The sequence below is a fragment of the Formica exsecta genome, unplaced genomic scaffold (assembly GCF_003651465.1).
Source record: "Formica exsecta isolate Colony F162 unplaced genomic scaffold, ASM365146v1 scaffold443, whole genome shotgun sequence".
NCBI classification, from domain to species: Eukaryota; Metazoa; Arthropoda; class Insecta; order Hymenoptera; family Formicidae; genus Formica; species Formica exsecta.
The window spans coordinates 102,562-113,305 of NW_021851667.1; the positions used below are offsets into that span (position 1 = coordinate 102,562).

The 10,744-nt window shown below is 38.2% G+C and overlaps 3 protein-coding genes across 4 annotated transcripts in view; 2 read left to right on the top strand and 1 right to left on the bottom strand.

Annotated features, from left to right (window-relative positions):
• Window positions 1-2,099, top strand: part of LOC115240680 (serine-threonine kinase receptor-associated protein-like) — a 3,343-nt gene extending 1,244 nt beyond the window's left edge. Inside the window, exons 2-5 of the mRNA XM_029815978.1 lie at window positions 485-783; window positions 860-1,089; window positions 1,244-1,380; window positions 1,467-2,099. Of these exons, the coding sequence (XP_029671838.1) occupies window positions 485-783; window positions 860-1,089; window positions 1,244-1,380; window positions 1,467-1,678 (878 nt within the window). The 3' untranslated portion in view covers window positions 1,679-2,099. The remainder of the gene's footprint in view (window positions 1-484; window positions 784-859; window positions 1,090-1,243; window positions 1,381-1,466) is intronic.
• Window positions 2,100-2,746: 647 nt separating this feature from the next.
• On the top strand, window positions 2,747-4,401 carry LOC115240681 (serine-threonine kinase receptor-associated protein-like). The gene is made up of 4 exons (XM_029815979.1): window positions 2,747-3,085; window positions 3,162-3,391; window positions 3,546-3,682; window positions 3,769-4,401. Exons 1-4 carry the CDS (start codon window positions 2,798-2,800, stop codon window positions 3,978-3,980), a joined length of 867 nt encoding a protein of 288 aa, XP_029671839.1. The 5' UTR covers window positions 2,747-2,797; the 3' UTR covers window positions 3,981-4,401.
• A 590-nt stretch (window positions 4,402-4,991) lies between these two features.
• The window catches only part of LOC115240676, a 37,108-nt gene continuing 31,355 nt past the window's right edge, over window positions 4,992-10,744 (bottom strand). For both annotated transcript variants that reach the window (XM_029815970.1, XM_029815971.1), the window contains 4 exons: window positions 9,217-10,145; window positions 7,270-8,916; window positions 5,952-7,004; window positions 4,992-5,340 (listed from right to left, as the gene is read on the bottom strand). In XM_029815970.1, coding sequence (XP_029671830.1) covers window positions 5,071-5,340; window positions 5,952-7,004; window positions 7,270-8,916; window positions 9,217-10,145 — 3,899 coding nt within the window. In that variant the 3' untranslated portion in view covers window positions 4,992-5,070. The remainder of the gene's footprint in view (window positions 5,341-5,951; window positions 7,005-7,269; window positions 8,917-9,216; window positions 10,146-10,744) is intronic.

Here is a 10,744-nt window from a genome sequence, read left to right on the forward strand (position 1 = left end):
TCCCTACATAAGTAACTTGTATTATAGCATTACCTGTTACACAAGATGATAATTATATTTACAAAACACAAAAAAAAGAGAAATACGAATTAAAAGTAATTAAAAAAAAAAGAAAATCTTAATCCTTAAAACCTTATCCTTTTTGAAACATTTTCTATAGAATAGAATATATTCACAACATGACGTAAATATCATTCAAAATTAAAACATATATTTGCAAAATTTGTTTTTGTTAGATATTAAATTTTATATATTGTAGTATACATGTAATATAGATAATATAGATAATATAATAATTGTGTATATACATTATAAATTATATTTTTGAATCTATTCGAAAATAGACTAACTTAAAAATATTTTCTTTCACATGTTTACATATTTTATATTAAATGATACATTTAGTTGTGATAAATAAAATTACTTTTATAATACATATATATATATATTTTATGGAATATTTTTGAGCATGACGTTCTTCCAGATGGCAGTCCTATGTTGCGACAAGGTGACACTGGAGATTGGATTGGTACATTTGTAGGACACAAAGGGGCAGTATGGGGTGTAGCGTTAAATCCACAGGCTACTCGAGCTGCAACTGGTGCAGCCGATTTCAATGCTAAAGTCTGGGATGCAATTAAGGGAGAAGAAATCCATTCTTTTCAGCACAAACATATCGTTAAATCGGTCAACTTTAGTACAGATTCCAATCATCTATGTACTGGCTCTTATGAAAAGCTCATACGCATTTATGATCTTAATAAACCAGAAGCAACTCCACAAGTAAATAATGTCACATAAACTAGTAACAGTGTTACAATTATTAACACTTGAAATATAATTCTTTTTTCTTTTATAGATATTTTCAGGTCACACAAGTGGTATTAGGCATGTCACTTTCTTCGATAATAACTCTGCCTTAATTACTTGTGCAGATGATAAGACATTGAGAGTATGGGACAGAAATAGTGGGCAAGAAATTAAGAGATTAGATTTTCCTGCAATTCCAAGTTCCATGGAGGTATCTAAGGATGGTAGCATTATTACTACAACTCACTCTAATATTGTTACCTTCTGGGATAGTAAAGAGTATGTATATTTTTTTCTTTATTGTACAAACAACGATATTAAATTGTTCGTTCTCTATTGTCATCATCTATTGACATTGTCATAATAATGAAAATTAATGATATATTTTCTCGTATAAACATAAATTTTTTTGATATTTAAATTTCTTTATCAGATTAACTAAGATAAAAGAATTTACGGTTCCGACTCAAGTTAATAGTGCCAGCTTGCATCCGGATTGTAATATGTTTGTTTGTGGTGGGGAAGACTTTAAAATGTACAAGTTTGACTATAATACAGGTGCAGAACTAGGTGAGATTTGTCACGTTTTTAAATCTTGCAATTCTTATTAATAAAATGATAAATTTAATTGTATATAATAAAATTCGTGTTCTTAGAATCATTCAAGGGACACTTTGGACCTGTGCACTGTGTACGCTTTTCACCAGATGGTGAATTGTATGCCAGCGGATCCGAGGATGGTACCTTGAGACTATGGCAGACGATAATTGGCAAAACATATGGACTTTGGCGTTGCATAGAGCAGACGCCTGCGATACAAGAAAACGCCGCCATGGTTAATAATAAACAAGAAGTTCCTGCCAATTAAACTGTAAAATCTCAGAGAAGCGAGAAAATATCCGAACATTTTTCAAAAGTCTATAAAGAGACCAATTGGACCAAAATTGGCCGAGTGGATGGATCTCTTGCGAATGAAACATGTTAAATATTTTTTTTATGGGTCATTGTTTATGCCCCATGAATACTCTGTAAATAACGCATCTTTTTAGGAAATAGTCGTCGGCCTTCACCGAACTTGCGTTTTATTTCAGGCTAGTAAGTCTAAAAGACTAAACTTTAAGATCCGTGAAGGCACACGCGCGCACGATATTTATATCACGCTATTTATATTACAAGAAAAACGACGAAAAAAAAAGAAATATTAACATTTATTAACATTATACATTTCACATTATTATAATACAAAATTAGATAGAGATGTAACGAGAGAAAGAAAGACAAGTTCAAAACGAATGTTTTCCATTTTTTATTTTCGATTTTGCCGATTTCATCTATATCAAAATATGTAAAGCGGCGCCGACACGTTACATGCCGCGTACATGTTACATGACATTACGCGACCATCCGATATGTCCTATACGTACCTTTTCGATCCTAGTTTTCGCGGTAACATTACCACAATATACTACACAATAATTTATTGAGTCCTTGTTCATTGCTCGTTTATACGGTCAATTAACGCAGTATTCTTTGTTTGAAAAGTTTCATTCCGTACGTTTGTCTTCCCGCTCTCTTTTGTTTTTCGACGATGCGATCTCGTTTTTCTCCACTTTCTAAACTAAATACTTGCGCCTTATCATCTATATTTACACTCCGGCAGGTACTCTATCCTTTATCTACATGACGTAAAAAATTAAAACATATATTTGCAAAATTTGTTTTTGTTAGATATTAAATTTTATATATTGTAGTATACATGTAATATAGATAATATAGATAATATAATAATTGTGTATATACATTATAAATTATATTTTTGAATCTATTCGAAAATAGACTAACTTAAAAATATTTTCTTTCACATGTTTACATATTTTATATTAAATGATACATTTAGTTGTGATAAATAAAATTACTTTTATAATACATATATATATATATTTTATGGAATATTTTTGAGCATGACGTTCTTCCAGATGGCAGTCCTATGTTGCGACAAGGTGACACTGGAGATTGGATTGGTACATTTGTAGGACACAAAGGGGCAGTATGGGGTGTAGCGTTAAATCCACAGGCTACTCGAGCTGCAACTGGTGCAGCCGATTTCAATGCTAAAGTCTGGGATGCAATTAAGGGAGAAGAAATCCATTCTTTTCAGCACAAACATATCGTTAAATCGGTCAACTTTAGTACAGATTCCAATCATCTATGTACTGGCTCTTATGAAAAGCTCATACGCATTTATGATCTTAATAAACCAGAAGCAACTCCACAAGTAAATAATGTCACATAAACTAGTAACAGTGTTACAATTATTAACACTTGAAATATAATTCTTTTTTCTTTTATAGATATTTTCAGGTCACACAAGTGGTATTAGGCATGTCACTTTCTTCGATAATAACTCTGCCTTAATTACTTGTGCAGATGATAAGACATTGAGAGTATGGGACAGAAATAGTGGGCAAGAAATTAAGAGATTAGATTTTCCTGCAATTCCAAGTTCCATGGAGGTATCTAAGGATGGTAGCATTATTACTACAACTCACTCTAATATTGTTACCTTCTGGGATAGTAAAGAGTATGTATATTTTTTTCTTTATTGTACAAACAACGATATTAAATTGTTCGTTCTCTATTGTCATCATCTATTGACATTGTCATAATAATGAAAATTAATGATATATTTTCTCGTATAAACATAAATTTTTTTGATATTTAAATTTCTTTATCAGATTAACTAAGATAAAAGAATTTACGGTTCCGACTCAAGTTAATAGTGCCAGCTTGCATCCGGATTGTAATATGTTTGTTTGTGGTGGGGAAGACTTTAAAATGTACAAGTTTGACTATAATACAGGTGCAGAACTAGGTGAGATTTGTCACGTTTTTAAATCTTGCAATTCTTATTAATAAAATGATAAATTTAATTGTATATAATAAAATTCGTGTTCTTAGAATCATTCAAGGGACACTTTGGACCTGTGCACTGTGTACGCTTTTCACCAGATGGTGAATTGTATGCCAGCGGATCCGAGGATGGTACCTTGAGACTATGGCAGACGATAATTGGCAAAACATATGGACTTTGGCGTTGCATAGAGCAGACGCCTGCGATACAAGAAAACGCCGCCATGGTTAATAATAAACAAGAAGTTCCTGCCAATTAAACTGTAAAATCTCAGAGAAGCGAGAAAATATCCGAACATTTTTCAAAAGTCTATAAAGAGACCAATTGGACCAAAATTGGCCGAGTGGATGGATCTCTTGCGAATGAAACATGTTAAATATTTTTTTTATGGGTCATTGTTTATGCCCCATGAATACTCTGTAAATAACGCATCTTTTTAGGAAATAGTCGTCGGCCTTCACCGAACTTGCGTTTTATTTCAGGCTAGTAAGTCTAAAAGACTAAACTTTAAGATCCGTGAAGGCACACGCGCGCACGATATTTATATCACGCTATTTATATTACAAGAAAAACGACGAAAAAAAAAGAAATATTAACATTTATTAACATTATACATTTCACATTATTATAATACAAAATTAGATAGAGATGTAACGAGAGAAAGAAAGACAAGTTCAAAACGAATGTTTTCCATTTTTTATTTTCGATTTTGCCGATTTCATCTATATCAAAATATGTAAAGCGGCGCCGACACGTTACATGCCGCGTACATGTTACATGACATTACGCGACCATCCGATATGTCCTATACGTACCTTTTCGATCCTAGTTTTCGCGGTAACATTACCACAATATACTACACAATAATTTATTGAGTCCTTGTTCATTGCTCGTTTATACGGTCAATTAACGCAGTATTCTTTGTTTGAAAAGTTTCATTCCGTACGTTTGTCTTCCCGCTCTCTTTTGTTTTTCGACGATGCGATCTCGTTTTTCTCCACTTTCTAAACTAAATACTTGCGCCTTATCATCTATATTTACACTCCGGCAGGTACTCTATCCTTTATCTTTCGATAAATTTCTTGCGTTACATTCAAGACGTGCTCACCCGCTCTTTCTCTCTCTCTCTCTCTCTCTCTCTCTTTCTCTTTCTCTTTTTCCCCTCTCTCCTTGTATTTAAGTTTTTCTTTTCTTTATAGTATTGAGCTTGAGCACGACCGACCGGTTATATTTTGGGATCGCATTGTCGTACAGTCTCTTAAAAGAAAGAGGCAGTGTGTTTTTTGCGTACAATACAATAATCAGTAAACGAGTTACGACGAGTTTTAAGTCTTCCCATCTCTTTTGACTCAACCAATAAACTGCGAAAGATCGGGCAGTTTAAAACCGTTGAATGAAGCCGGCGTCGGCGAACTTCTCAAGTTGTTCGTATGCGGCGGAAAACCGGGAAAACCAGGACTACTGGGCGTGGTAAATTGTTGTAGCCTCGCGGTAGTCTCCGTGGCTGCTAGAACGAAACCGCATTGAGCGGTGCATACGTCGTCGCGCAAGATCGCTTCTCGAGAAGCTTCTCGTAAAAGTTGGTTGCAATCCGTGACCCTCAGCGAGGCACATTGCGTCTGAAACATGAGAAAAAAATCTGTATCTCTTTTAGGTTCTGTTTTAGTTCTTATCTTGTTAACGATTAGGATGATGACTCAAATGATAGCAAAGTTTTGAAAGTAGACAAAGATGAAATAAACCCTCAGATATCTCGTTAAAAAAACACATTTAGCGAGCAACCACATTATATATATATATATATATATATGTCAATTATATATACAACATCTTTCCTCGTAGGATCTTTCTATATTTATTTCTATTTATTTATCCATTTCTTCCTCTTTCGTCGTCTATATTCGATGCTGAACGAAGATCCTATCCATTTATTGCATTCATCAATAATACGTGACTGAGATGTCGTCTACAACGACCTATCTGCGTATATATATATATATATATATAATTGACATGAATCTTTTGGTACGCGATTTTGACTCTTACTGGCTCTCTTCCTACTATCAATCATTATCCGACATCCTGCGTTCGCGAAAAAGGAGCTTTCATTTAAATTATCGTGTTTCATTATTATGAATATAAACGGCTACTATTTTCTCGTTTGTCGATTATTGAAATTTGAAATAAACAAAATTGTATACATTTGTTTTTATCCGGGCAATACACTTACGCCTTCGGCAGTGCAAACGCAACTGGTGCAAGGTGTGGGAAAACCGGATTCGCCAACAGCGACGTTTCTCCCACCAATCTGACAGCCATGTCTGGTCTCTCGCCAGGCGGAAAAATCCATATGGGGCATGGAGCTACAGGGTACACGCGGGTTCAAAAAATTACTGGGTAGGTCGAATGCCGCCCTTTGCATATCCATTTGATGGTCCATGTTCTCGCACATCACCTTGGACAGGGTGGTTTTGCGGATTTCTGCCAACTGATGCTCAGTGAAGCGGATATTTGGATCATCGGTCTCATACCAAAAACGATCGCATTTCCTCGATTGTCTGAACTGAATGGCGATAATGCATGCGAAGGTGGGCCCGACTAAGCCGCCTTGAAGTGGTCGCTCACTCATACCACCTGGGAACAGATCAATGTCGTCCACGGAGGCATATATGCGTTTCATACGAGCTATCACTTCCGGCGCCATTTCCCTGGACAAATCCTCAAACGTGGTTGCCTTCTTCAGATTACAGAGCGCTCTATAGTGATTATACGACGGTAAACCGTGATCGCGGGCGCGGTGAATATTCAGGGCTATCAGATCCACGCCGGAATGCGGTATACCATGTTGCTCAAACAGATGATTGGTCACCTCGCCGGTGATGAATTGATCTAATGTTTCCATCGGCGTGGCCATTAAGCCGCATATCATCTCGTCTATCATATTCTCCTGGTAAAGCATGTCTGGATTGAAAAATCCATCGCGCAATAAAATGGGCGGATCAATGTTCTGATAGTTGCGGTCCATACGCGGTAAGTGCGGCCGTAGCAACGAATGGCCGATCCGGAAGGCCGCGCTGGCGAATTCATTGAGCACACTGGGATTGCAAGTAGGCGAGTATTCTTTATAGTAACCCTGAGGCAGCAACTTGAGACCATACAAGCTAACGGCATTCCAGCCGAGAATCCTCGGCAGAAACTCATTGTATGTGATATGCTGCAGCATAGCACTAATGATGCGTCGCGTCTCCTGGAACAACTTTTCCCCGTCCCAGTGAAGATTCACCTGTGTTTAATAGATATTATATAATATTAGTTCAGAAAAAAGATAAACAATTTACAATATACATTTTATTATATATATAGATTATATATGCTGTCTATATACAGGGTAGGCCATTTTAATGTATCTACGCGAATATCTCGAAAAGGAGAAGTTTTTCAAAAAAATGTTTTAGACAAAAGTTGTATGATGTGTATATGAGTATTGATTCTTCTTATTTGTCAAATCCCGATAAACATTGGTAAAAAGAAAGAAAGAGGAAATTTACCTGCCGCAGGCCCTCCATCACGCGATTGTGTTCACGCACCCACATAGTGTGCATGACAGCCAATGCCGGCTGCTCCGAAGCGCGGCCGTCACCGCCGATGAAGCAGTATCCCGATTGGGCTTTGCATTCCGGATGCGTCGCTGATTGTGGCAGCAGGTCCCTACCGCGTCTCGAATTCGCCGTGATGTTCATACGGCCATTGAAACCACGTAGAATATTACAGATACACGAGTTCTCGCCGTAAACCACCGACGCGTCTAGGAAACCGGTATTCTGATTCACTTGTTCGCGCGGTCCCAGATGCTGCTGGCCCGGCAGCGATCTCATCGATGGAAAACACATACGTGCGCCCGATGAAACATTCACGGTGGGGTAGAAGTGATCGCCCGGCGGTACTGGAAACGGACTGCATTCGGGATGAACGGTACGTGGCGAATCACATGATCGACAGCTGGGGATTGATTCCTGAAAGCCCTTGTGTATGGGTGTCATCGTTATATCATGATCCAAAAACTGCGCAAACTGCATCACCATCAACGTGTAGCGATTGTGCAGATTCGAGATGTCGGGATGAATTACGGTGGAGATTACTCGGGGATTCGGTAGCAGTGCGCCGGTAACGGAAGTGCTTCTTGGTTTAGAAACGCCATCCTCGTAAGCGGGTGGCAATAGACGAGCAAAGGTCGTCAACGATTTACCGAGACTGGGATTACGCAAATTGTTGCAATGACCTGATAGAGTCCGGTAAGGCGTAGTAGGATCGCATGGAGAGTCGTCTACGGGACACTGCACCTCCTCGTGATTGGTAGGTTTGTGATGATGATTCAGAAAGCCGGAAATGTCGACGTTTTGCAGCAAATCGGAGAATTCGTTTGCGTTGGGAAATCCCAGGACATTCTCCGTATTGTCGAAGACTTGGCGCTTCTTGCGTTCAAGACCGTGCACGCTGTTCAGAATTTCGTTCGTGGCCAATTCGTATATGATGGATGAATTAGCGAGTAGCAAAGCGTCTTTGTTAGCCTTGGAAAAGCTGGCCGCGGTTCCGGCAGCCGATTTCGGATCAACGACTTTCTGTTCTAGCCAAGCATTGTATTCTAGCTGCTTACGCTTAATCAACTTTTCCTCCGCTCTCTTCACCGCTGCAGCGAGCACTTCTGGATTAATCTCCGGCACGGATCGCGTCGGCTCGTATGTGCTCGTGCTTACCGAGTTGTGCTGCATCACAGGAAGTGGCAATGGCTCCTCCATCCACGCCGCGATACTCAACGATTCGTACTGTTCACAATTGATTTTGCTGTTCAGATATGGATCTTGCCGGATAAACACTCTTGGCTGTATCCTGCGAATATCCGTATTCGCGCATAGAATGCCAGCAAGAGACACCTTCCTAATCTCGGTTAGTTGCGTCGCTGTCAATCCTGACGGCGGAATATCGTTCTCGTACCAGAAGCGATCGGAATTTCTTATCGTCACGAACTGCTTCTTAAGAAGACATTCAAACGTTGGACCGACCGCGGCACCAGTGACTGGAGTTTCCAGGATTCCACCCACAATAAGATCCACGTCTTCTAGATTCATGTAGATCCGGCTCAGCAGCTGCGCGTGCTCGGATCGCATTACTCGCGCCAGATTTGTGAAATTTTCGATCTGTGCAGAAGCGAATTTTCAAATGATTACTTCATTTTTGTGGAGATAACATTTTGCTCAAAATTAATTTTTTCAAATTATTTTCTATATTTTATAAATTTATTGATAAAAAATAACTGAAAATGCGGATGTATTAAATTTTATTAGATTTAAGGAAAACATTTAGAGAAAGTTGAAAAAAAAATTTCGGAATAAGACTTAATTTTTCACCTGCGATTAACTAAAGGTTTAATCAAAAATTAAAAAGAAAAGAAAAAGATAATAACGCATGGAAAAATTTTATTTTGTCATCGAGCTTACCTTAATGTTCTCTCCCAAACAATCAATCAGAAATTTGACATATCCAGGTACTCCGTGATCTCGCGCCGCATGCACGGACCAAACAGCCGCATCCGACGCAGCTGCGAAACCAACACGATTGGCCGACGCAGTTATATGATCTTCGATGCTGCCTTTTTTGCCAGCGCGCGTCCACACGAGAGCACGCAGAGCTGTTAGAGCCACCGCGTGATACGTGCCTGCCTTGTTGGACGACGAGTAACCGGCATAAAAACCGTTCGCGAGCGGTCTAAGCTCTGGTTCGATTAGCGCAGCTTCCCTCAATATCGCCGGTATGTATTCGTTGAAGGTGACATGTTGCAGCTGCGCAACGACAATGCGACGCGCCTCCAGAAACACTTTCGAGTCGTCCCAATGCATGTTCACCTCCGCTAGTTTCTCCGCTACGCGATTATGCTCGCGCAGGAGAATCTGATGCAGCAAGTGAAGCGCATCTCGATCGGTTTGATTACATAGTTCGCAAGCGCTCAAATCAACCTTGCCATTCTCATACGTTCTCAACAAATGCAATTTGTCATCGTTGACGCCGTAGATGCCAGAACCATCCAGATACGCCGAAACGCCATTCATCTGCTCTCTCGTCTCGAATTGACAATCGTACACTGTCAAACTCGGTACCGATCGCCAATAGCGTTTGCAACCAAATTTCTCGTCGCGCATCTCGTAGCACTCCGGATGGCGCCGCTCGCCCGTGCAACATTCATCTTCGGGACCCACCGAGTGCACTGTAGCAGCGATATCTTGCAGTACCAGCTCCGACCAAACTGCAGACAGACTAGTCAGACCTTCGTGACTTCCTATCTCTGGAACGGACGTCAAAACACTGGAGATTATGTCGCTCGATGTAGGTAGGCTATGACTGCCGACAGATTGACGTGGTCTCGAGATGCCTAATACAAAAATGTAAACGAGAAATTTATTATTTATCATTTTTTGTAAAAATATTACGTTATTAATGCTTGGTGTATTATTAAATTATATATACGCATACATTATATATATAAAATGCTTAAATTTTTTATATTATTTCTTTCATAAACAATTCAACATCTCTTTTTTAAATTTCTTTTGTATTTATTGATAGAAATTAAATAGAAATTAAAAAATCAAATTATTTGTTAAAGAAAAAAATATTTTTAAATTGTTATAAAATTTAAATATTATTAAAAAATATATTAATAAAAAAAACGAATAAAATAAAATAAAATGGAATATTATAACGCACATCCGTCCAAGTTTTAAGGATCAAAATAAAACTCTTATAATATATGTACCTAGATACAGAATTTCAGTTGTAATAGGAAACGTATTTTCCGAATAAACAACTTTCATCGTTCAATTATGTACATTAATTTTGTTTTTATATTCTACGAGCAAGAGAATATATGTACAGAATTTCAGTTGTAATAGGAAACGTATTTTCCGAATAAACAACTTTCATCGTTCAATTATGTACATTAATTTTGTTTTTTTGTTTTTCGAGCAAGAG